The sequence below is a fragment of the Gymnodraco acuticeps genome, unplaced genomic scaffold, assembly GCF_902827175.1.
Source record: "Gymnodraco acuticeps unplaced genomic scaffold, fGymAcu1.1, whole genome shotgun sequence".
NCBI classification, from domain to species: domain Eukaryota; kingdom Metazoa; phylum Chordata; class Actinopteri; order Perciformes; family Bathydraconidae; genus Gymnodraco; species Gymnodraco acuticeps.
In genome coordinates this window covers 45,636-72,825 of record NW_022990058.1, presented here as the reverse complement: position 1 = coordinate 72,825, position 27,190 = coordinate 45,636, and the positions used below count along the sequence as shown (strand labels likewise).

The 27,190-nt window shown below is 41.1% G+C and overlaps 3 protein-coding genes across 5 annotated transcripts; 2 read left to right on the top strand and 1 right to left on the bottom strand.

Annotated features, from left to right (window-relative positions):
• Positions 1-676: 676 nt before the first annotated feature.
• On the top strand, positions 677-8,671 carry LOC117545983 (transketolase-like). Its single transcript, XM_034216040.1, has 14 exons — positions 677-965; positions 3,481-3,598; positions 3,705-3,818; positions 3,936-4,033; positions 5,088-5,279; positions 5,654-5,781; positions 5,870-6,066; positions 6,215-6,379; positions 6,604-6,760; positions 6,839-6,969; positions 7,062-7,145; positions 7,258-7,354; positions 7,519-7,638; positions 7,793-8,671. The coding sequence occupies exons 1-14, from the start codon at positions 859-861 to the stop codon at positions 7,963-7,965; spliced, it is 1,881 nt and encodes a 626-aa protein (XP_034071931.1). The 5' UTR covers positions 677-858; the 3' UTR covers positions 7,966-8,671.
• A 3,726-nt stretch (positions 8,672-12,397) lies between these two features.
• LOC117545977 (PHD finger protein Alfin1-like) lies at positions 12,398-15,010 on the bottom strand. Of its 2 annotated transcripts, XM_034216031.1 has the most exons (7): positions 14,864-15,010; positions 14,709-14,772; positions 14,415-14,503; positions 14,220-14,325; positions 13,881-13,986; positions 13,007-13,065; positions 12,398-12,679 (listed from the first exon to the last, which is right to left on the bottom strand). In XM_034216031.1, exons 2-7 carry the CDS (start codon positions 14,715-14,717, stop codon positions 12,587-12,589), a joined length of 462 nt encoding a protein of 153 aa, XP_034071922.1. In that variant the 5' UTR covers positions 14,718-14,772; positions 14,864-15,010; the 3' UTR covers positions 12,398-12,586. The 2 variants fall into 2 exon arrangements, with proteins under 2 accessions (XP_034071922.1, XP_034071921.1); XM_034216030.1 differs by having other exon boundaries at positions 14,709-15,010.
• Positions 15,011-21,420: 6,410 nt separating this feature from the next.
• Positions 21,421-24,044, top strand: LOC117545978 (PHD finger protein Alfin1-like). 2 transcript variants are annotated; one of them, XM_034216033.1, is made up of 7 exons: positions 21,423-21,572; positions 21,664-21,727; positions 21,933-22,021; positions 22,111-22,216; positions 22,450-22,555; positions 23,377-23,435; positions 23,763-24,044. In XM_034216033.1, exons 2-7 carry the CDS (start codon positions 21,719-21,721, stop codon positions 23,853-23,855), a joined length of 462 nt encoding a protein of 153 aa, XP_034071924.1. In that variant the 5' UTR covers positions 21,423-21,572; positions 21,664-21,718; the 3' UTR covers positions 23,856-24,044. The 2 variants fall into 2 exon arrangements, with proteins under 2 accessions (XP_034071923.1, XP_034071924.1); XM_034216032.1 differs by having other exon boundaries at positions 21,421-21,727.
• Positions 24,045-27,190: the final 3,146 nt, after the last annotated feature.

Sequence of the window (27,190 nt, the reverse complement as noted above, 5' to 3'; positions counted from 1 at the left end):
TGTTTATTGACATAAAGTGAGAAAATGCTGACAGTCAAGCTGTGACAAAGCAACCTTTCAGTGACTAGGCAGAGAAAAAGAGTGTGTTTGAACCTTGTGCTGCCTGCGGCATCCTGAGTAAGGATGAGAGGGCAAAATCCACCACCATATTGCTGTTGGCAGCCATCCAGCTTCAGCGTTAAAGAGACAGGCACATGCAATGGATATGTGTGGAAATCCTTTCTTATGTTTAGTCTTATACACTGAGCTAAACTGTAATACAAATACATAGTATGCACATTATTTCTGATAATACAATATTTCTAATAAAGTTAATGTTACTTGCCACACATTAACATAGTACTGTTGCCGTAACCAGGAAGTCCCCTCTTTGAAAAGATTGCCCATTTTATGTCTTCAAAGTGGTGGATGCAATTTCAGTCGTTCATGATAATTTCAAAAACAAAGCCATAACTACTCAACTGTCTTTTACATTGTGTCTATCTGTATTAATACCGATTAATACTCGTGTTTCACGTCCACAGTGATTTGCTCATTGCAAAGGAAATGAAAAGCTATCACCACCTGTGTGTTATGTGTCTGTAACTTTAATGGGCTGAACATGAGTCCCGAAAGAAACGTCTCGTGCGTAAATGTTCCTCCAATGACTGGGTCAGGTGGGCGTGTCTGAGAGAGGAGACATGTCACATAAGTCCCGTCCTCTCTTCCCTTCCACCTCCTCCTCAGTTGTACTTGGGCAGCTAGCAGCGGCGTGGCGCAGCGCAGCTTTGAACCTACAAACCTGGCAAGCACCTGTGTGATTAACAAAATAAAAACTTAATTTAGCAAGCGCTGTTCTCAAGAAACAATCCAGCAACCATGACTAGCTACCACAAACCCGATGAGAAAACCCTTCAGGGACTGAAAGACATCGCTAACAAGCTCAGGATCAACTCCATCAAGGCGACATGCGCCTCCAACTCTGGGTAAGTCATTCAAAGTTACAGTGGCTTGTTTGTTAATATTACGTTACACATGAGAAAAGTATTCAGTTAGTGTAGCGTTACTGTAGTTCACTTTACCTGCGGGGTCTACACGTGCAGCGGATTATCTTCACGCGGTGCAGACCGTGCAAAGTGTGGCCAAAGCAGACAGCTAGCAAGTACTTTTGCTAACTGTTTCATAAACATGTTAATCTCCTTTTTGAGCTAAATGTGTCTAGGTCTTTAGTCAATGCTTAGGCTAGCATAAGCTAACAGTTTGTGCCATAAATGAAACCAAATGGCAGGGTCTGTATCAATAATAAGGTTGGATACAGTAGTCTTCAGTGCTATTGAGCTGATAATTCATTCTCTTTTATAACTCTGAAATGTTACTAGCAAGGTTGCTAGATGAAATATGTCGTTATAGCAACAGCCTGCTTCTAGCACCACATGATCATGCAGGGGGAATCTCGTGGTCAGTTTCACACTTTAATTTAAAGCAGCTGCGTGTTAAAATGCAAGAGAGATGCATATGCACACATAATAGTTTGAATTTATTTCAAGGGAATCTGTCAAGTATGATAGACACACACGTCAAATGGTCACCTGTAGTTTTGACCTGAATTCGCAGAAGCTTTTGTCCTCCTGCAGTCCTCCTCCTCCCACTGCAGGTCACCCTTGAAAAAGAGATCTTTTGATCTCAAGGGGCTTCACCTGGTTAAATAAAGGCTACAAACAATTGTCACTATGGCGGGAACAGTTTCCAGGGTTTCCTTATTGCAGGGGTGTAACTAACACTGAGATTATGAAGGCTGCCCTTTGCCCCATAGTATTCTGTGTTCGGCCTATTCTACACCCAGAACATTAATGCAATCTACTCTTTCACAATGCATCAAAACTGCCTGTAATTGACATAATGCGTTTTGGAAGACGCTCAGTTGACACTCATTAGCTGGCTGTCACATGTACCATACTATCATGTTCATCTGTTAAACCTCTGTGCAGGAAGGTTTTTAACTATATAATTGTTGTCTTATTTAGCTTTTTACAGAAAATAAGTTTCTTTATGGAACACTTTTATAGTTTATTTCATTCGTTGTGTCTTGTTTATTAGCATTCAGTACACAAAAGGACAAAATACGCCACATTTTCCAATTGTTCTTTAAGCACCAAAGCTTTTCTTTCACCCCGTTATATGGATATACAAACATAGTGTTTTAAAGTCTCGCGATTTGAAGTTTATAGAATTGACAATTTAAGACTGCACAAAATAATGTAGCATGAACCATTTGACATCCAGTTAAAACACACGTGTTCTCAAACAGAATACATGTTTGAGAACACGGCGGTTTATCATTAGAGCAAATCTTTCTATTAAATATTTACATTTTTAAAAGAATATTCTGTAGTTGTCTAAGTCTTTAGTTGTTTCTAATGTCTAGGCCTTTTACGTTCCTAAAAAATTGTATATTCACTTTACTGTATGATTACTGCTCATTTTATTTTAAAATTGATTACAAAGATTGCAAAGTTTGATAAAAGTCAAATGTATGATCTGACAATCACCTGGCCATGTTCATCACGTTTAGAGTTCTCCATAGTATCATTAAAAGGATTCATTGTATTTGCTCTGCATTCTCCAAAACCCCCAGAATTGTGTAATATCCCAGTCATTTACTTGTGCAACTTAAACCTTCAGAAAGGAAATGTTTGTTGGTTAACCGGTTTTTGGTACTTCCTTGTATCAACTGACAAAGAAATGGAAGAACTGTTACCTGAACGTCCGGACAATGAGGAAACTGAAGATGTGATTCTGTTTCCCTTAACAAAGATGCTTTTGATTTTTGACATCCACCACTCAACACCTGTTGTCATTATTTTATTGATATGGAACATTAAACACGAGTATCTGATTGCTTTGATAACGGCTTTTATGAATTTACTTAAGTCTATTTCTCGGCAGGTTATCACTCAACAAAAGGAAATTGGGTAAACAGAGCACTGGGTTTTTGATTGTGAAATATAACAACGAACATCATGTGTGTTCGATCAAGATAACCGTGTGTTCCAGCATGAACAAAATGGCATTTGTGATTTAACCCACTTAGGGAAGTAACTATGCTTTTGAGAATTGTGGGATTTCTAAACATGTCCCTTACAATACTTGAACCACTATGCTGCAACTAACAGTTTCACAAATGTGCTTTATTTTTATTTTTATAATTGCACTAGAGTGTGAAAATATATATATAAGTGATATCATGTTAAGAGATTAACATTATATTTTCATGCGTGGTTCTAATACCAAAATATGTGAGGTTTTGAACATTTGTAAATAATTGCTTGTTAAATGTATCCATTTGAATGCCTTTTCAGAAATGACCGTTAATGTCAAACTAAAACCAAGTGTGCGGTTTCCTGAATGTAGCAACACATGCATGTGCACGATTTGGGATCTAAATAATCGTATTTTTCCTGTGATGTTTTATTTAAAGTACATATATTCTCCTCTCCCCAGGCACCCCACATCCTGCTGCAGTGCAGCAGAGCTCATGTCTGTGCTCTTCTTCAACACCATGCGCTATAAAGCCGAAGACCCTCGTAACCAGTGCAACGACCGCTTTGTGCTCTCAAAGGTTGGTTATTTTTTCTTCTTATGAGTGACTGATATTCTTAACTTGGTCAGAACAAATTATCTTTGGTATTGCTATTGTCTTCACAGACTATCCTCTCCGTTTCTAGGGCCATGCTGCACCCATCCTGTACGCTGCCTGGGCCGAGGCCGGCTACTTGAAGGAGTCTGATCTGCTCAACCTGCGCAAGATCGACTCTGACCTGGAGGGCCACCCCACCCCAGTAAGTCACCAATCCGGTTATTTTATAGTATTCATGTTTAATTGGGGAAACAGAATATAGTCTAGAAGTTAATTTTATATATAAAGTATAACTTTCTCCCCCTTTACTATTCACCAGAAACTGGCCTTTGTGGACGTGGCTACAGGATCTCTGGGACAGGGTCTCGGGGCTTCCTGCGGGATGGCCTACACTGGCAAATACTTTGACAAATCAAGGTATATATTTATTAACATCAAAGGTTTAAACGACTTGCAATAATTCTTATCCTGCTTTTTAAACTGGTTTATAGGGATCTGAAACAGTCAGTCTTCAGCATTAGTCAAACTGCATCCTTTTTATTACCGTAAAGGTGGGGTAGGTAATTTGAGAAACCAGCTCGAGTGCGCTAGAAGTTTAAAATACACAACCGAAAAAAATCTGCCCCTTCTTACAGAGCCCCTCCTCCAACACACATGAACGCGCACATGACCAATGAGGGCACGAGATAAGTTTGTGCACGAGATGGAAGGCTGACACAAATATTTGTATATATTTATTGTCAAAGCATTTCATTTATTCATTGCTATCGGGATGTTAAGAGAATTCCATGGAATATAACAAAGTGTTTCTGAAGAGAATTACCTACCCTACCTTTAAGTTCGAGGTGGATGTGCAGGGGTTCTCTAGTACTTTATACTGCAACTAGACTCTTTCTGGAATTTTTTAAATGCCATACATGTGCCAAGACTTGCAGGCAGGTATCGTTTCCTTTTAAGTTGTGCCTGTGCTGCTCTGAAATCAGGTTAACAGAGCAAACCTGCAGTAGTGACAGGAGCCTGCAGTTAAGCCATCAGTATTATACTCTAAATTAGCAAGCAATTGTGTGATTTATGTCTCTGAGACTAATGCCTTATTTATCTTATTTGCTCCAAATGTAAGGGCTCCAGTTCAATAGTTTCTTATTTTAATTCATTGGTGAAAATCAAGATTCAAGATTGTCTGGGTTTTGGTAGATAATAGGATGCAACTGTTACTTTTCAACTTTAGTGTAAAGATGGTATGAATTGCTTCTTCCATTTAAGTTTGTCTGACTTGTATCTTATGTAATATCACTCACTCAAGGCCACTTTTATTCTGAACTGGGTTAGAACTTCTGCAGCCCTGTGTTCTGTCATTTAACTTCCCTTTGGTAATCTAACTCGACAGACCTTTTCAGTAGCTTCCGTGTTATGGGTAACTGTTACATTTGTTAAATCACACTAATATTCCGGTTTATACATTGTGTTGCAGTTACCGCGTATACTGCATGATGGGAGATGGAGAGTGCTCAGAGGGCTCAGTGTGGGAGGCCATGGCCTTCGCCTCATACTACAAGCTGGACAACCTGGTGGCCATCATGGATGTCAACCGTCTCGGTCAGAGCGAGGCCGCTCCCCTGAAGCACGACATGGAGGTCTACCGCAAGCGCTGCGAAGCCTTCGGGTCAGTGCCAAAACTCCACTTTATCTAAGTTCATAGGAAACATTATGATATGAAAGCCTTTATTTAAAAATGCCTCTTAATATACTATCAAATGTAACCGTTGTCATATTTGTATAGTGTATCCATCTGTGTGGAAGTTGTTTTTTTTTATATTGATTTGTGAAACTTCTATATCTCTGAAATTGCGTTTTCACATGCTTGCTGGATTTTCTACACCCTCCTTTGTCCTCTACGCCTCTTTTTTATGTGTCCATTTTAAATCTCTGCTTACCAGTTAATAAGCACTCAACAAGCATGTTCCAAAGTTCATACATCCCTGTTTTTTGGGTTAATAATTGCTAGGGTGATTTTAAAGCTATGCCCTGTTTTTGCAGATGGAACACGTATGTTGTGGATGGACACGATGTGGAGGAGCTGTGCAAAGCTTTCTGGCAGGCTAAGCAGGTCAAAGACAAACCTACCTGCATTGTTGCCAAAACATTCAAGGGCAAAGGACTCAAAAGTAAGTGTGGCTTTCATATGAGAATTATTTTACTATTTTATTTTAGTCTCCGACATACATTTGAGGCTTGTTCATTCCTTTGCTGTAGATATTGAGGATCTTGACAACTGGCATGGAAAGCCCATCCCTAAGGACAAGGTGGACGGCCTCCTGAAGGAGCTGAAGGCTCAGATCCAGGTCCCCAACAAGACCCTGTGCCCTGAGCTGCCCAAAGAAGACACTGAACCCGCAGACCTCAGCCCCATCGCCCTGCTTTCACCCCCGGCATACAAGAAGGGAGAAAAGGTACCTAAACACTGGTCAATTGTGTTCCTTTTTGTTAAGCTGGCTAGTGTGAGCAGACTAGATTGTTTCTGAAACACCTGAAGTGCATATGGTAATGGTTTTTGTCTATCTGTCTTTGTTTCCACTCATTTCCTTCCTTCTCCGTCAGATGGCAACAAGGCGTGCATATGGCGTGGCACTTGCCAAACTGGGCGAGGCAAGCAAGAGAGTGGTGGCCCTGGATGGAGACACTAAAAACTCCACCTTCTCAGAAACCTTCAAGAAGGCCTTCCCTGACCGCTACATTGAGTGCTTCATCGCTGAGCAGAACATGGTACGCAATGTTTACGTCTTCACGGGGGATTTTTAAAGGCGTTTTTGCATTTGATTAACTCCAATTATGAAAAAGGATAAATATAGTTCAGATTTAACTCTTCACTCCCATACTCTGCTAAACTAGTCTAATCTGTTTCTATTCATTCTCTAGCATGATAATCCCATCCTCTCACTTCCGTTATCAAGTGTAACGCTAACTGATGTCTTAACTTGCTGCTGCAGGTGGGAGTGGCCATTGGCTGCGCCACCCGGGACCGCACGGTTGCATTTGCCAGCACGTTTGCCGCCTTCTTCTCCAGAGGCTATGACCAGATCCGTATGGGAGCCATCTCCCAGTCCAATGTGAACCTGGTCGGCTCCCACTGCGGAGTCTCCATCGGTAAGCTGAAGAGTCATTTGATTTGTCACAGGGCAAAGTGAGTGTTCCCTGTACCTGACTGATCTTCTCTGCCTTCAGGGGAGGACGGTCCTTCCCAGATGGCCCTGGAGGACTTGGCCATTTTCCGTGCTATCCCAACATGCACTGTGTTTTACCCCAGTGATGCAGTTTCCACAGAGAGAGCTGTTGAGCTCTCAGCCAACACAAAGGTGGGTAGGCCACCTTGTGGAAGAACATGGTGTCCAATATGTTGTCTTAACATTGCTGGAGTATCATTCTTATCATCTCTCTACATTTCCAGGGTATCTGTTTCATCCGTACCAGCAGACCAGACAATGAAGTCATCTACTCTCCAGATGAGAAGTTTGAAGTGGGCATAGCCAAGGTGATGATCAATACAATTATTTTTTATTATTATATGTAGCTTTTAGCAACAAAAAAGCAATTGGAATGGACACCAGAGCATTAATGTATATGTTTAAATGTTTGCCTAACAGGTGGTGCGCCAGTCTGACAGTGATTGCGTTACTGTGATTGGAGCTGGTGTGACTCTGCATGAGGCCCTTGTTGCTGCAGACATGCTGGCCAGTGAAGGTGAACACACACTGCCCTCTGATGGATAGATGTAGACATTAAGCCTGACATTTATAAGCACCACACCTAACTGTCATGTTTATTATACTATACCAGCTAACCACACAGCTGATGTCCTGCATCCCCTTAATAACAAAGTATCGATTTGCTCATCAACTTTTTAGGGAAGAACATCCGTGTGATCGACCCGTTCACCATTAAGCCTCTGGATGCCGCTACTATTGTGGCAAGTGCCAGAGCAACAAAGGGACAGATCATCACTGTGGAGGACCACTACAAGGAGGGTGGGTTGATTTCTGTTTCTATAGGCCCTTTTTACATTGAAATAATTCAATATAATATGTATCAGTGATGGTGTTTTGTGCAAAGTTATTCCTCAATCTACCAGGGTCCATTAGTAGTTGTCCCTTGTTGTGATGGTATGTCTCCTCTGTCCAGGTGGTCTTGGTGAAGCCGTTCTGTCAGCTGTGGGCGGGGAGCCCGGCATTGTTGTGACCCGGCTTGCAGTTTCCGGTGTTCCCCGCAGCGGGAAGTCCACAGAGCTGCTCGACATGTTCGGCATCAGCGCCAAGCACATTGCTAACGCCGTGCGTCAGACCTTTGCTAACTAAGGACTGCACCTCGTCTCCTGCACTGTAACCTCACAACAAAACGTATGCCTCATCTTGCAGCTACCCAAGTGCTATCGTTGTGGCTTGAGCGAAGTGTGTGCTAAAGCTGTATTGTTATTACCGTCACAGATGGAGAGTAATGGGAATAGGAGGGCAGTGTTATCGAAGCCTGTAGTGTAATATTACTCCCTCTTAAGCATCATCTAAAACCCCTTTCTCCCATTAGCTCTCGCAACATTCCTTTTAGTTGTATTATGTTTTCAAAACGGTGTCTTCACTGTAGCTCTGACATCACTTAATACTGTAAACCCGGTATCGTTACAGATTTAAAAACCTGATCCATTGTGAACCGTCATGGCTTCTGTTCTGTGTTACCATTCACATTCCTTACAACCATGCATCATGTCTTTTCTCTTGACTGGCCTCCTTTTTTCTTAAGAAGCACTGTTACTGTTTGTCTTAAATCTAATGTTCTAGACCAGTTTTGCGGTTGTTTTCGTTGACAGCTTTTGAAGCTTAGCTGTGTTGGAGAACACTTCTTTCAGATCCAGTGTGAAATTGTTAAACAATTTTTAGTTTTGAACCGTTTGAGCATTCCTCTAAAGATTCCTGGCTTCATGGGCCCACACAAAGTTACTGGCGTTACAGGTCACTGGTGTCATTCTGTTATACATGTGTTGTGCTGAATAAAAAATAATTAACCCAATGCCATTGTGTTAGTATTTTTTACCGCCCTCTAGCGAAGTGGTTCAATGGGTGGCGAAGTGAAAGTCCACCACATTGGGCCAGACTCGTGTATCAACTATTGCAGTGCAATTTTGCACAGATATTCCATTAGTTTGGAGAATATCACTTAAAGGTCCATCAATGTTATAGGTCTCGGATATATACAAAATATAATGTATTTTATTTCTATAGCGCTTTTCTTGAACCCAAAGACGCTTTACATTTGGGCAAAAACAAAGCCAAAAAGAAACAAAACAAAAGCAGTCAGGAGGAAGTTGGTTGAGAGGGGGGGGGGGCTTATGGATACAGAGTTGAAGAGGTGGGTTTTGAGGCGGGACTGGAACAGGGTGAGGGACTCAGACTCACGGAGGTATTGGGGGAGGGAGTTCCATAGCTTCGGGGCTGCCACAGAGAAGGCTCTTTTCCCGAAGCTCCGGAGTTTGGCCTTGGGGATGGAAAGCAAACCGGCTGAGGTGGATCTGAGGGACCGGGGTGTCTCTATATACGTCATATATATCTATATATGTCACATATCATATGTGTTTGGCTCCAAATACCAAACAGATCATCAATCATTGTAGCATCCCATAAACCCCTCCGTTTCAGCCCTGTTTCAAAAGTGCTGATTCTGTGTCTGTTACTTTAGATGAAAATAAGGAGCCACTCCCCATGCCCCTGAGATATTTGGTTAAAAAGAACACAATGGTGCTCTAGGAGGAGATTCAGGTGATAAGGTGGGGGAAGGGGGGTTACCTTGGTTGGTTATTGGCTAATGGTTACACAAGCCAAAGAATCATGACCTCAAGTGGCCTAAATCTGATCGGCTCATTTTCAGATAGGTTTTTATATAAATGGATCAGGACGAAAAGTGAGCGAATCTTTTTTCCTGAAACTTTCAGAATCTCTTTACACAGAAGGGACATATGTGAAAAAGGGGATTTTGCATAAGAGGTCCCCTTTAAGTGATCAGTTGACTTTGCAGGTTGTATCGTTCACGTATACTGTGAAATATGTCAAACTACTGGATTGGCACCGCATCTTGTAACCAGATCATCTATTCATATGATATTCTGCTAACAAATGTTAGCATGCTAAGGTGCTGAACTTTTATGTTGACCATCGTTAATTAACCTGTTAGGCCCCAAGCCTGTTTTTCAGGTTTCAGCCTCGAAAATGACATTCCCAGAACAAATGACCATATCTTCCCTTCTAAAAGGGTTAAATTAATAATCTTTTTTCTCAAAGTAATGATAAACCTGTGAGTTGGATGTAGACAAGTCAGAATCAATATAGATGTTTTTTATTTTAAAGAAAATTCAGATTGAACATGGTAAAAAACTGTAAATTATAGTGTCCGTCCAAAAAACATGTTGTACTTATTATAGTGAAAACTAACCTTGGATGATGGGTTAGTAGACTAAAAGCTTTAGGAATCCAAAGTACAACATATAAGTACCCTGTATCAAGATTGATGCAAAACAAGTGATATTTGACCTTTTTAGACAGATTTAGCAAAAAAAACCTCTTCTGGGGCCATTTGGGTGGATTTTTCATATCTCTGGCCCCCCTTGTTCGATTTTGACATGTGACATCTCTTTCTAACCGTTAGAGGTGGGGAACCTCCGGCCCCCGGGCCGTATACGGCCCGCGAGACCATTTGGGCCCTCGAGGTAATTTAAAAAAAAAAAAATTAAAGAAATCTAGACCGCAAAATAATTAAACAAGCGAGTGCCTGTTTTTCCTGGCAACGGTCATGGTCCTTGAACACAACACGAGCCTAACGTGGTCATCACGTGGTATATGTCTCGTCTGACAGGGTTGTAGTTCTGCCGGAGAGCACCAGAACGCGGCTCCGGCACTTCACAAATTGCAGTAACCATAAGGAGCCGTACACATGCCGCAGTTTTTGCATGGCTGTGTCTTTAGTTGAAAGCCCAGTGGTGATCTGTTCATCTTTCATACTGATCATACAGTCAATAACTTTGTTGTTATTAGCATCTGGTTAGCTAGCTATGCTAACGAATATAAGAAGCTTCTTCTCCAACCAGTGAGGTAAAGGCACATCTTTATATGATCATTTTAGTTATCAAAAACAAGAGAATAAAGTAAACGGGTATAAAATACTAAATGACAGTAAAAAAAGGTTGTGATTAATAAACAAGAATACAGTTTAAAAGGAGAGTGATTTGTAAAATATCGATAAAGAAAAAGTAAATCTGCTTACAGTTCTGTTTCATATGCAGTGTTGGAATTGGGCCGGTGTTGTGTCACATTATGCCTCCCCGTCATGAAATGCCCCCCTTGTCACGGGAACGCGCATTTCTAAATGACACGTTTCACCTCTAAATGACACGTTAACACCATAGGTTTACACCTTAAAACGATGTTTAAAACGAAAAGTAAACGTTCAGGGTTTTTATTAATGGTAATTTTCAGACTGTGAGTTGTTTAGTGGTAGCTCATAGTCTTGATTCTTCTGGTTTAACTTTTCGCTCCGTATTTGAGGTGTCGAAATTCGTTCGTCACTTCCTTTTCAGTTTGTTTTTTTAAATGTTTTTTTTTTTATCATTATTGTTACGTCCTGTCTGTATAAACGTGCTTTAAAATGTATTGTTTAATTTTACATAGTTGTCATCTAATAATCAAAATATGTTTACAAATGTTACATAGTCTTTGTCAGCATATATGCTATGCGTACAAAATAAAAGTGTGACATTCATGAAACTTGCTCCATTTATTGGTACCAGTCCTAGAACCATACCCTGAAAAATGCTTGAGGGTGGGATTCATAGAAACCTCTTTTGGTGGGGGGGGGGCATTATATGACAGGCCTGGCCATCACAATATGCCCCCCCTTGCTATCTTACAAAATAAAAGTGTCACATTCATGAAACTTGCTCCATTTATTGGTACCAGTCCTAGAACCATACCCTGAAAAATGCTTGAGGGTGGGATTCATAGAAACCTCTTTTGGTGGGGGGGGGAATTATATGACAGGCCTGGCCATCACAATATGCCCCCCCTTGCTATCTTACAAAATAAAAGTGTCACATTCATGAAACTTGCTCCATTTATTGGTACCAGTCCTAGAACCATACCCTGAAAAATGCTTGAGGGTGGGATTCACAGAAACCTCTTTTGGTGGGGGGGGGCATTTTATGACAGGCCTGGCCATCACAATATGCCCCCCCTTGCTATCTTACAAAAATAAAAGTGTCACATTCATGAAACTTGCTCCATTTATTGGTACCAGTCCTAGAACCATACCCTGAAAAATGCTTGACGGTGGGATTCATAGAAACCTCTTTTGGTGGGGGGGCATTTTATGACAGGCCTGGCCATCACAATATGCCCCCCCCTTGCTATCTTACAACATAAAAGTGTCACATTCATGAAACTTGCTCCATTTATTGGTACCAGTCCTAGAACCATACCCTGAAAAATGCTTGAGGGTGGGATTCATAGAAACCTCTTTTGGTGGGGGGGAATTTTATGACAGGCCTGGCCATCACAATATGCCCCCCCTTGCTATCTTACAAAATAAAAGTGTCACATTCATGAAACTTGCTCCATTTATTGGTACCAGTCCTAGAACCATACCCTGAAAAATGCTTGAGGGTGGGATTCATAGAAACCTCTTTTGGTGGGGGGGCATTTTATGACAGGCCTGGCCATCACAATATGCCCCCCCTTGCTATCTTACAACATAAAAGTGTCACATTCATGAAACTTGCTCCATTTATTGGTACCAGTCCTAGAACCATACCCTGAAAAATGCTTGACGGTGGGATTCATAGAAACCTCTTTTGGGGTGGGGTGCATTTTATGACAGGCCAAACAATAGTTGCATTGGTTGAAATGACAGTGGACAGTTAATGATGGTTCCTTCGGGGCATTATGTGCATCCAGGGCACAAGTACGGTTGATCAACTGGCGGCCTTTGTACACATTGGTGGTGGTACCACTGCTGACAAATGTCACAGCAAATCTGAGAAAACAATAAATACTTGTTATGTAAGGTATGCATTATGGGATTTTGTTATGATAATAGAATATCTCTAATGTATTTCCCACTAACATTCTAACCATTCCTTCAATAATCGAAATCTTTCAAAAACATAAATGTTGTGTTATGAGAAAGAAATACATTTTCAACAAAAATGTATGGAAAAACAAGCAAAACATTAATCCTTTATCAGTTAATGCTGAAGATGCCAAATATAGTAGCAATTACCAACGCAAATGTTATGTTGATAAAGTCTGGAAACATATTTCTGCTAATTTTCTTTATTTGTAATGTGCAATAGGAAATTACCCAATGTTCTTCATCCTGCTCCTCCATCCCGCAGTAAAAGCAAAGCCTGCTTAGATCATCTGTTGAGACAAAACGTAATCAATATCTTCAGATAAACCACATTACAGATTTGGGGTCAAGGTGACCCATTCCAATTTTTGACTAAAAGGTCAATTATATAAGGACACATTTGTTGTGGTCTTTTATTATTTTGTGTGAAGAAAAGGCAAAACACACACATAGATGTTCTAAATGATTAAATCTGAGCACAGAGGAGCCATCTGCTCCTTCTTTCACTCTCTCCGTACCCTCTGTAGAATGGGAACCTGCACAATGTCATTACAAAACATCCAAAAACTTCTTTCGCACTGTACGCATCAATTTAAGTTTGGTTCTCATGGTTCTTTTGTTGTTCATCACATTAGCTTTACAGCTTAGATTATAATAAATTCAAGGTAAAAATTAACTGAGGATATCAGTTAAAAGTAATACACACCAATGAGCACATTGAAAGGAGGAAGATGGGGAAATCTCACATCTTAAATAAACCGCAGAATTGAAAGGGTGTGTTAGAGTGTGACGTGTGTAGCCTATATGAAATTGCAGTTGAAGATGCCTGCCTGCGATGCTTCATATGTTATCTGTTTGGAGTTGAGATACACAATATACTGTATGTAGTGACTATTTACCCTAATCTATACTTAAGCCACTGTGTTGCTTTTAAAACCCTGATAATGTCCCTGGTCAACAGTACCAATGGTCCAAGCAGTGATACAATACAACAATTTGCATGGCACATTATTAATATACTAGGTTATTGATGCATACTTATGAGATACAATTAATAAAAGTAACTACATGAAGTCATTGACAATGTTGAGAAAAGGTAACAAACCAGATTCTCTGAGGAGAGAAGTAGCAATGTCCAGCCTCAGCTCGTGCACTGCCTTCTGTGAGCTTTCAAACTCAATTGACTCCCCCAGTAAAATCTTCTCTGCAAACTGAAGAGAACCTTGATTAGTATATGGACTGCATGGTCTATGATTTTACCCTCAAATGGAATACAGACAAATTACCCAACAGATTTAAAGAATGACATGTTGTATATGTGTAGTTTGACACAATTCAATACATCTTTGATCAAGATCTATAAAAGCAAGTCAAGATATTCAGTCTAATTGCTACTGAATTTGAGTTTGAGAGTAATGTTTGGCTAAATGCATTTCACACTCACTTTTAAGGCCAGGACACCACAGGATGTGCTGTCTTGTTGGCGATTATGGGGGAGGGTGCTGCATGTCCATCTTGACACCTTGCAGCCTTTCATCCTCATAAAGGCTCTACAGTATGTATACATGTGTCAAGATGCAGCACATCATTGTCAAAATACTCATAAAACACCGGAACTAGTACACTGTATCAAATGTACCTTGTAGACTGCAGGCACACCTTCGTTTTGCCTTTCCCTTCTCCAAGTGGATCCAAGAAGAGGGTTTTCTTCTCATGGGGGTACATTACCTTTTATTATTCACATGGAAACACAACATGCATTAGGCAGGAACCATACATTACGCAGGTACGATGTAGGGTATTGTTTAGATTTGATCAATAATAAGTGACAGCATGTATGTGTGGCCCGGTTATCTTGCAAATCACTAATTATATATGGTGTATACAGCACTATAGATACAGATTGGAGCTTAAAATATGCTCCTATTCTCACCACCAACATCCAATGATGGTTCTCGTTCACAATTCCCACGATGACTGTGTGCCATTGGATCAACCTGAGAGTAGTTGCACAAGTATTACATTCCTGTTGAAAAATGCACATTTGCAACATTTACAAAAGCAAAGTTATTCCAATCATGTACATACCCGGATTCTTCCAAATGTGTGTTTCCAGATGGCGGTCATAGCGTAGCTGTCAATAACAGCTGCTTGACCGTCATTGCGCTGGTTGATTTTTCTGGGTATGGTTCTAGGACTGGTACCAATAAATGGAGCAAGTTTCATGAATGTGACACTTTTATTTTGTAAGATAGCAAGGGGGGGGCATATTGTGATGGCCAGGCCTGTCATATAATGCCCCCCCCCACCAAAAGAGGTTTCTATGAATCCCACCCTCAAGCATTTTTCAGGGTATGGTTCTAGGACTGGTACCAATAAATGGAGCAAGTTTCATGAATGTGACACTTTTATTTTGTAAGATAGCAAGGGGGGGCATATTGTGATGGCCAGGCCTGTCATAAAATGCCCCCCCCCCCCCCACCAAAAGAGGTTTTTATGAATCCCACCCTCAAGCATTTTTCAGGGTATGGTTCTAGGACTGGTACCAATAAATGGAGCAAGTTTCATGAATGTGACACTTTTATTTTGTAAGATAGCAAGGGGGGGCATATTGTGATGGCCAGGCCTGTCATAAAATGCCCCCCCCCCCCCCCCCAAAAGAGGTTTTTATGAATCCCACCCTCAAGCATTTTTCAGGGTATGGTTCTAGGACTGGTACCAATAAATGGAGCAAGTTTCATGAATGTGACACTTTTATTTTGTAAGATAGCAAGGGGGGGAATATTGTGATGGCTAGGCCTGTCATATAATGCCCCCCCCCCCACCAAAAGAGGTTTATATGAATCCCACCCTCAAGCATTTTTCAGGGTATGGTTCTAGACTGGTACCAATAAATGGAGCAAGTTTCATGAATGTGACACTTTTATTTTGTAAGATAGCAAGGGGGGGAATATTGTGATGGCTAGGCCTGTCATAAAATGCCCCCCCCCCAAAAAAAGAGGTTTCTATGAATCCCACCCTCAAGCATTTTTCAGGGTATGGTTCTAGGACTGGTACCAATAAATGGAGCAAGTTTCATGAATGTGACACTTTTATTTTGTAAGATAGCAAGGGGGGGCATATTGTGATGGCCAGGCCTGTCATATAATTCCCCCCCCCCACCAAAAGAGGTTTCTATGAATCCCACCCTCAAGCATTTTTCAGGGTATGGTTCTAGGACTGGTACCAATAAATGGAGCAAGTTTCATGAATGTGACACTTTTATTTTGTAAGATAGCAAGGGGGGGCATATTGTGATGGCCAGGCCTGTCATATAATTCCCCCCCCCCACCAAAAGAGGTTTCTATGAATCCCACCCTCAAGCATTTTTCAGGGTATGGTTCTAGGACTGGTACCAATAAATGGAGCAAGTTTCATGAATGTGACACTTTTATTTTGTAAGATAGCAAGGGGGGGGGCATATTGTGATGGCCAGGCCTGTCATATAATGCCCCCCCCCACCAAAAGAGGTTTCTATGAATCCCACCCTCAAGCATTTTTCAGGGTATGGTTCTAGGACTGATACCAATAAATGGAGCAAGTTTCATGAATGTCACACTTTTATTTTGTACGCATAGCATATATGCTGACAAAGACTATGTAACATTTGTAAACATATTTAGATTATTAGATGACAACTATGTAAAATTAAACAATACATTTTAAAGCACGTTTATACAGACAGGACGTAACAATAATGATAAAAAAAACCATTTAAAAAAACAAACTGAAAAGGAAGTGACGAACGAATTTCGACACCTCAAATACGGAGCGAAAAGTTAAACCAGAAGAATCAAGACTATGAGCTACCACTAAACAACTCACAGTCTGAAAATTACCATTAATAAAAACCCTGAACGTTTACTTTTCGTTTTAAACATCGTTTTAAGGTGTAAACCTATGGTGTTAACGTGTCATTTAGAGGTGTAAACGTGTCATTTAGAAATGCGCGTTCCCGTGACAAGGGGGGCATTTCATGACGGGGAGGCATAATGTGACACAACACCGGCTCTACCCCACAGTTTGCCGCTTGGTGCAAATGTATTTAGTTTCCTATCCATGTGGACATGATTTAAGTGGGGGGGGACCTAACCTCCTCTAGGGGGGTCCGGGGGGGCATGCTCCGGGAAGTTGAAAGCATCAATCTGGTGCACTTTGAGAGCAAAATTAATAGATCTATGGATACATCTCTCAACATCCATATGAACAGTGCTTGAATTGGAATGAAAAAGGTGCCAGTACTCTAAAATCAGCAACTTTTTCAAGTCAATTTTATATATACAGCCCACAAACAAGAATTTGGCTACTATAATGCTGGTGGGTTTGTCTCTTTACTACTGTATATTTTAGAAAGGTTCACTGTACTTAACATTTTTTATGATTGGCAGCGGATATGGCTAAAGCTCAGTAAGGTCAATATTAACTGAAAATATAGCAATCAAAGTCTAGATCTTCTGCTGAAGACACATGAAGCAGAGACCTTTCAGGTGAGAGCCCCTCTGGTGGTGTTCAACATTAATGACAAGGAAACAAAGCTCTGGTCAGAAGCATTTTTTATAAAAAGCTTTAACAAAATTAAGTATTTCTGTACATTTTGAATGCAATCTAACTTTCCAACTCAGAAAACGAAAAAGGAAAAAGTGCCAAAAGTCTTCTCACATGGCTGAGCTGCTTTGCAATATACTTCACCACTGAAGAATACAAATATGTATAAAGTAAACTATGATGCAATCTAACTTTCCAACTCAGAAAAATTATAAAGAGCATGAACAAAGAACATGTAAAAACAAATGCAAAATTTGCACAATCTAAAATGAGAAACTGTAACTGCAAGTAACAAAGTCTGAGCTATGGTAAAGAGTTACATTGAACACCAAGCTGATCAGATAACTCCCTGGTTGGTCTGAAGTCCTTCTATCTCCAGGATCTGTACAAATCGGCACATTATGCCAAAAGTCTTCTCACTGGGTGAGCTGCTTTGCAATATACTTCACATTGTTAGAAAAGGCTCCAGAAGGCCTTGGGGACATCAGTATCAGGGGCTGGAGCTGGACAGGCTCTTTCATCAGCACTTCTCCTTCCCTTTGCCAGCCAGGACCTCACATACTGTTCCGGATTGAACTGTCCTAGTGATGGTCCATTACATTTAATGAAAACCAGGCTGGACAGTCGGCTGACAGAGAGAGCATTCCTTTTTGCAGTAAGGATATCGTTCATGCAGCTGAATGCCCGCTCACACTCACTAGTGGAGACAGCGATGGTTCGGACTGCTTTCAGTAGAGGCTCCATGGCAGCAGGTGTACGGGATGCCCTGGTTTCCTTGTATTCGCGAAAGCCCTGAACAGTCTCTCTTCTGTCCACTTTCAGCACTTCGCACAAACGTAGCACCTCTACGTCCCCATACTGTACGTCTAACTCCTCTTCAGGCCAACTTCCAGGATGGATAACTTTCATGTCCTGGATTAGCTGATTGTCCCGGGCCTCCCGGCCATGTAATGGGATTTCTCTTGTGCTGACATGAGAGGAGGTTGTGGAAGTCATTCTGTGTCTCAGATTCTCTACCATACTGCGGAAAAACTGACCTAAAAAGTCCTCGTTAAAATCTCTTCCAAGACACTCCATTAACGCCTTTGTGATGTCATCAGCCGTTGTTCCATCCAACTCGATCAGCTCCCAAAAAAACGTTTCGGGCTCAGCATCAGCTAATGCTGAGCGTAGACACACAACAAGCACCGTTTTACCAATAATAGTGGTAGATTCATCGACCAAAACACAGAGTTTTCTTTGCTTTTCTGTAATGTCTTTTGCCATTTTTTTCTTCAGCTCATGAGCTATGTGGTCGATGATTTCGCCACAGGTTTTATTGGAGTGCAAAACCCTGCCCACGTTCAGCCCATTCAGTTTCTGTACATTCAAATCAATTGGCATGTCTGTGAATGGCCGGCTATGTTTGCCAATTTTATATGCCGTTCGAAAAACTCTGATAGTGGTGTCTAATTCAGATTTATGCATAGACTGCACTTGATGTTGAATAGTTTCACGTGAAGCAGATGTAAGGATGTCAGCAGCTTTTACATGGGCTTGTGATTCTTTATGTTCTTTGATTTTTTTTCTCAGGCTAGCTTGTTGTTTGCCCTTGTCAACACCGAAATGAGACACTGCACACTCACCCCATTCAGTTGACAGTTTCAGTCCTTGTCCAGTGTGTATTCCCAAAGATTTGACATCTCTGCATATCCGACATCCTAGCTTCTTATCTTTAAGAAGGAGCCATGCATTGGTCTTGCAAAAATATTGCACCTGGTCCGTTGTCCAGCAGTCAGGTGCATCGCTTTGCCCGGTGTTGGTGGTGGCAGTTGCGCCAGCAGCAGCTAACGTTAGAGGCTCTGGAGGAGGCGGCGGAGCTAGTGCTAATGCTAATGCACTAGAACTTGGAGCAGGAGGATCAACCAAAGAAAGCTCCCCATCAGACACAATTTCCAACACAGGCACAGCATTCTCTGTATTTGAAGTTTTCTTCCGGCGACAACCGCTGTCTTTTTGCACTTTTATTAATCCACGCTAACATTTTAGAAATGCTAATTTGTGACGTGACTTGCTTTCCTTCTCTCGGGGGCGTGCCTGCTCTGTTCTATCACTCTACATAGCCACCCACTGGGTGGGAGTTGCACTGCATAAACACAACACACGTGCATCTAGGTATGTAAATTGTAAAGCATTAAAACATGGTTTTACTAACAGTTTTCAGTATGTTGTTACTTCGGCATTATTATTATTATTATTTTGAAACGTGTATTACTATTAAATCACGGTCAAATAGGTTAATTTTGACATAGTCGTTTCCACCACAGTATTTACATGGAGAAGATAAGCCCCGCCCCCTCTCCAGCACGTTCTGTTTGAATGACAGGAGTAAACAGCTGACAGCCGCTGTGAAACTCCAGCGGTTAGAGCGATGAGAATGTCCGTTCGGCACCTCATGACGCATCTACTGAGTACCGGGCGGCTGTATATATATATATATGGATGTATAATAAGAACGGCGGGAGAGTGTTGAGTACTGGCACGGTGCATGAGTACCGGAGTACCGCCAGCATGCCGGTACTGAGCAAGAAGTGCCGGTACTCCATGGGTCAGAACCAGAAGTGCCGGTGTTGTGTCACATTATGCCTCCCCGTCATGAAATGCCCCCCTTGTCACGGGAACGCGCATTTCTAAATGACACGTTTACACCTCTAAATGACACGTTAACACCATAGGTTTACACCTTAAAACGATGTTTAAAACGAAAAGTAAACGTTCAGGGTTTTTATTAATGGTAATTTTCAGACTGTGAGTTGTTTAGTGGTAGCTCATAGTCTTGATTCTTCTGGTTTAACTTTTCGCTCCGTATTTGAGGTGTCGAAATTCGTTCGTCACTTCCTTTTCAGTTTGTTTTTTTAAAAGGTTTTTTTATCATTATTGTTACGTCCTGTCTGTATAAACGTGCTTTAAAATGTATTGTTTAATTTTACATAGTTGTCATCTAATAATCTAAATATGTTTACAAATGTTACATAGTCTTTGTCAGCATATATGCTATGCGTACAAAATAAAAGTGTGACATTCATGAAACTTGCTCCATTTATTGGTATCAGTCCTAGAACCATACCCTGAAAAATGCTTGAGGGTGGGATTCATAGAAACCTCTTTTGGTGGGGGGGGGGGGCATTATATGACAGGCCTGGCCATCACAATATGCCCCCCCCTTGCTATCTTACAAAATAAAAGTGTCACATTCATGAAACTTGCTCCATTTATTGGTACCAGTCCTAGAACCATACCCTGAAAAATGCTTGAGGGTGGGATTCATAGAAACCTCTTTTGGTGGGGGGGGGGAATTATATGACAGGCCTGGCCATCACAATATGCCCCCCCTTGCTATCTTACAAAATAAAAGTGTCACATTCATGAAACTTGCTCCATTTATTGGTACCAGTCCTAGAACCATACCCTGAAAAATGCTTGAGGGTGGGATTCATAGAAACCTCTTTTGGTGGGGGGGGGCATTATATGACAGGCCTGGCCATCACAATATGCCCCCCCTTGCTATCTTACAAAATAAAAGTGTCACATTCATGAAACTTGCTCCATTTATTGGTACCAGTCCTAGAACCATACCCTGAAAAATGCTTGAGGGTGGGATTCATAGAAACCTCTTTTGGTGGGGGGGGCATTATATGACAGGCCTGGCCATCACAATATGCCCCCCCTTGCTATCTTACAAAATAAAAGTGTCACATTCATGAAACTTGCTCCATTTATTGGTACCAGTCCTAGAACCATACCCTGAAAAAATGCTTGAGGGTGGGATTCATATAAACCTCTTTTGGTGGGGGGGGGCATTATATGACAGGCCTGGCCATCACAATATGCCCCCCCTTGCTATCTTACAAAATAAAAGTGTCACATTCATGAAACTTGCTCCATTTATTGGTACCAGTCCTAGAACCATACCCTGAAAAATGCTTGAGGGTGGGATTCATAGAAACCTCTTTTGGTGGGGGGGGCATTATATGACAGGCCTGGCCATCACAATATGCCCCCCCTTGCTATCTTACAAAATAAAAGTGTCACATTCATGAAACTTGCTCCATTTATTGGTACCAGTCCTAGAACCATACCCAGAAAAATCAACCAGCGCAATGACGGTCAAGCAGCTGTTATTGACAGCTACGCTATGACCGCCATCTGGAAACACACATTTGGAAGAATCCGGGTATGTACATGATTGGAATAACTTTGCTTTTGTAAATGTTGCAAATGTGCATTTTTCAACAGGAATGTAATACTTGTGCAACTACTCTCAGGTTGATCCAATGGCACACAGTCATCGTGGGAATTGTGAACGAGAACCATCATTGGATGTTGGTGGTGAGAATAGGAGCATATTTTAAGCTCCAATCTGTATCTATAGTGCTGTATACACCATATATAATTAGTGATTTGCAAGATAACCGGGCCACACATACATGCTGTCACTTATTATTGATCAAATCTAAACAATACCCTACATCGTACCTGCGTAATGTATGGTTCCTGCCTAATGCATGTTGTGTTTCCATGTGAATAATAAAAGGTAATGTACCCCCATGAGAAGAAAACCCTCTTCTTGGATCCACTTGGAGAAGGGAAAGGCAAAACGAAGGTGTGCCTGCAGTCTACAAGGTACATTTGATACAGTGTACTAGTTCCGGTGTTTTATGAGTATTTTGACAATGATGTGCTGCATCTTGACACATGTATACATACTGTAGAGCCTTTATGAGGATGAAAGGCTGCAAGGTGTCAAGATGGACATGCAGCACCCTCCCCCATAATCGCCAACAAGACAGCACATCCTGTGGTGTCCTGGCCTTAAAAGTGAGTGTGAAATGCATTTAGCCAAACATTACTCTCAAACTCAAATTCAGTAGCAATTAGACTGAATATCTTGACTTGCTTTTATACATCTTGATCAAAGATGTATTGAATTGTGTCAAACTACACATATACAACATGTCATTCTTTAAATCTGTTGGGTAATTTGTCTGTATTCCATTTGAGGGTAAAATCATAGACCATGCAGTCCATATACTAATCAAGGTTCTCTTCAGTTTGCAGAGAAGATTTTACTGGGGGAGTCAATTGAGTTTGAAAGCTCACAGAAGGCAGTGCACGAGCTGAGGCTGGACATTGCTACTTCTCTCCTCAGAGAATCTGGTTTGTTACCTTTTCTCAACATTGTCAATGACTTCATGTAGTTACTTTTATTAATTGTATCTCATAAGTATGCATCAATAACCTAGTATATTAATAATGTGCCATGCAAATTGTTGTATTGTATCACTGCTTGGACCATTGGTACTGTTGACCAGGGACATTATCAGGGTTTTAAAAGCAACACAGTGGCTTAAGTATAGATTAGGGTAAATAGTCACTACATACAGTATATTGTGTATCTCAACTCCAAACAGATAACATATGAAGCATCGCAGGCAGGCATCTTCAACTGCAATTTCATATAGGCTACACACGTCACACTCTAACACACCCTTTCAATTCTGCGGTTTATTTAAGATGTGAGATTTCCCCATCTTCCTCCTTTCAATGTGCTCATTGGTGTGTATTACTTTTAACTGATATCCTCAGTTAATTTTTACCTTGAATTTATTATAATCTAAGCTGTAAAGCTAATGTGATGAACAACAAAAGAACCATGAGAACCAAACTTAAATTGATGCGTACAGTGCGAAAGAAGTTTTTGGATGTTTTGTAATGACATTGTGCAGGTTCCCATTCTAAAGAGGGTAAGGAGAGAGTGAAAGAAGGAGCAGATGGCTCCTCTGTGCTCAGATTTAATCATTTAGAAAATCTATGTGTTTGTGTGTGTTTTGCCTTTTCTTCACACAAAATAATAAAAGACCACAACAAATGTGTCCTTATATAATTGACCTTTTAGTCAAAAATTGGAATGGGTCACCTTGACCCCAAATCTGTAATGTGGTTTATCTGAAGATATTGATTACGTTTTGTCTCAACAGATGATCTAAGCAGGCTTTGCTTTTACTGCGGGATGGAGGAGCAGGATGAAGAACATTGGGTAATTTCCTATTGCACATTACAAATAAAGAAAATTAGCAGAAATATGTTTCCAGACTTTATCAACATAACATTTGCGTTGGTAATTGCTACTATATTTGGCATCTTCAGCATTAACTGATAAAGGATTAATGTTTTGCTTGTTTTTCCATACATTTTTGTTGAAAATGTATTTCTTTCTCATAACACAACATTTATGTTTTTGAAAGATTTCGATTATTGAAGGAATGGTTAGAATGTTAGTGGGAAATACATTAGAGATATTCTATTATCATAACAAAATCCCATAATGCATACCTTACATAACAAGTATTTATTGTTTTCTCAGATTTGCTGTGACATTTGTCAGCAGTGGTACCACCACCAATGTGTACAAAGGCCGCCAGTTGATCAACCGTACTTGTGCCCTGGATGCACATAATGCCCCGAAGGAACCATCATTAACTGTCCACTGTCATTTCAACCAATGCAACTATTGTTTGGCCTGTCATAAAATGCACCCCACCCCAAAAGAGGTTTCTATGAATCCCACCGTCAAGCATTTTTCAGGGTATGGTTCTAGGACTGGTACCAATAAATGGAGCAAGTTTCATGAATGTGACACTTTTATGTTGTAAGATAGCAAGGGGGGGCATATTGTGATGGCCAGGCCTGTCATAAAATTCCCCCCCACCAAAAGAGGTTTCTATGAATCCCACCCTCAAGCATTTTTCAGGGTATGGTTCTAGGACTGGTACCAATAAATGGAGCAAGTTTCATGAATGTGACACTTTTATGTTGTAAGATAGCAAGGGGGGGCATATTGTGATGGCCAGGCCTGTCATAAAATGCCCCCCCACCAAAAGAGGTTTCTATGAATCCCACCGTCAAGCATTTTTCAGGGTATGGTTCTAGGACTGGTACCAATAAATGGAGCAAGTTTCATGAATGTGACACTTTTATGTTGTAAGATAGCAAGGGGGGGCATATTGTGATGGCCAGGCCTGTCATAAAATGCCCCCCCACCAAAAGAGGTTTCTATGAATCCCACCCTCAAGCATTTTTCAGGGTATGGTTCTAGGACTAGTACCAATAAATGGAGCAAGTTTCATGAATGTGACACTTTTATTTTTGTAAGATAGCAAGGGGGGGCATATTGTGATGGCCAGGCCTGTCATAAAATGCCCCCCCCCACCAAAAGAGGTTTCTGTGAATCCCACCCTCAAGCATTTTTCAGGGTATGGTTCTAGGACTGGTACCAATAAATGGAGCAAGTTTCATGAATGTGACACTTTTATTTTGTAAGATAGCAAGGGGGGGCATATTGTGATGGCCAGGCCTGTCATATAATTCCCCCCCCCACCAAAAGAGGTTTCTATGAATCCCACCCTCAAGCATTTTTCAGGGTATGGTTCTAGGACTGGTACCAATAAATGGAGCAAGTTTCATGAATGTGACACTTTTATTTTGTAAGATAGCAAGGGGGGGCATATTGTGATGGCCAGGCCTGTCATATAATGCCCCCCCCCACCAAAAGAGGTTTCTATGAATCCCACCCTCAAGCATTTTTCAGGGTATGGTTCTAGGACTGGTACCAATAAATGGAGCAAGTTTCATGAATGTCACACTTTTATTTTGTACGCATAGCATATATGCTGACAAAGACTATGTAACATTTGTAAACATATTTTGATTATTAGATGACAACTATGTAAAATTAAACAATACATTTTAAAGCACGTTTATACAGACAGGACGTAACAATAATGATAAAAAAAAACATTTAAAAAAACAAACTGAAAAGGAAGTGACGAACGAATTTCGACACCTCAAATACGGAGCGAAAAGTTAAACCAGAAGAATCAAGACTATGAGCTACCACTAAACAACTCACAGTCTGAAAATTACCATTAATAAAAACCCTGAACGTTTACTTTTCGTTTTAAACAACGTTTTAAGGTGTAAACCTATGGTGTTAACGTGTCATTTAGAGGTGAAACGTGTCATTTAGAAATGCGCGTTCCCGTGACAAGGGGGGCATTTCATGACGGGGAGGCATAATGTGACACAACACCGGGAAGCCAATACGGAAGTGCCACACACTGCAGTTCATATATTGGCCGATAGGCGATGGCTGCAGAAAGGAGCAATTTCCATAGACCCCCATGTTAAAATGCCCGATTTTACAGCAGAAAAAAACATGTTTCTACCCCTGGCTCCATACATTTTATTATCGATATAGTTAGATTCCACCTTCATGATTATGGATCTGTGAGTGAATTGTTTTCTAACGCGACCCTTTATATTTATATTAGGTCTTAAAGTTTGTGCATACATTAGGGCGTGGTCACTTTGATTGACAGATACGTGCCTCACTGTCAGCTAACAGCAACTTGTCCAATCTGCTAGGCTACAACCATAGAGGCTACAACGTTAGTTAGTTGTAGTTACTGTACTTGATCCTTTAGCTGTGTTCGTGGTGATCGTGCCTGTTAGGGAATATTGTTACAAATACCAGATCATTAAAATGTCGTGCTGTGCGCTTGAATGTACTAACAGATCTTCCAAGAAGTCTACTTTCAGCTTTTTTCGGTGAGTAAAATGATAATATTATACATGTTAACCCCGTTAGCAGGTGTAGCTTATTAGCCAGCTAAGGACGTAACCCTTTATACATATAAACAGTTTAGTTTATGATTCAGCCTTGGGTAAGACTTTTATACTATATGGCTATGACGCCCATAATGCTAAACGGGAGCAAATGTTAAAAGGGGTGGGCCGCCGGAGTCCACGCCGCCGAAGCTAACGGGGCTGCAGGGTGCTAGCTCGCTAGCGCGTCCCGGCGGCCGTAGCTAGCACCCTGGGGCTCCGTTAGCTTCGGCCAGCGGCGGAGTCCGGCGTTATAACTGGAGATCAAGGAATGCATCGTAACGCGGACTTGGTTCGCCTGCAGCCCGCTGTAGTATTAGCTAAATAAATGATGTTGAGCAAGGCTTATTAAGCTGAACACCGCCACAATTATTCTGCTATGTATCGGTACTTATTTTATTTTATTAACGTGTGAATGACAAGCATTAAGAATAATACCAAATAGCTAATTATCTTGCAGATTGTCTCGTTTGATTATGAATGTAACGTTTATATAGTGGAACTACACTGTTTTATCAAAACCAAAGTGCCACGCAGTGACTTGGTATGCATGTATTTCAGTCGGAAATGTGCAACCTAGATGACATTTACCAACACAGACTATATAGAAATATTTGTAAAAGTTGTTCATGCGTTACTAAGTGAATATGGCATTAACCCTCCTGTTGTCTTCGGGTCAAATCTGACCGATTTACTACTTTCATCAATCATGTTTTACATTCGATTGATACTGAGAGCATGTTAGCTTAGCTTCTTAGCCTGAGCTAGGACTCGAACGTCACGCTCGTTGGCAGCAGGTCCCGCCTCAGCTCCGCCTCAGCTCCAGCTCCGCCTCTTTGCCCTTATTTGGAGAAGGCGGGAGTTAGACTCTGACGACACCGTTGAGCCTAGTGGCCGACTCCGCCTACTAAGGGCTTCACGGCAACTCTGCAGAATCCTATGGGTGACGTCACGGACCCTACGTCCATTTATATATACAGTCTATGATTTGCACACATCTTGTGTCCATATCTTTCTGTTTTGGTGGTCACGCCACACCGTGCACGAATGTCTTTCACACACACATACGGGTTTTGGGCCGAGGGCGACACCGTACTTCCGGTATCTGCCATTTCACGCGAGGTGCAA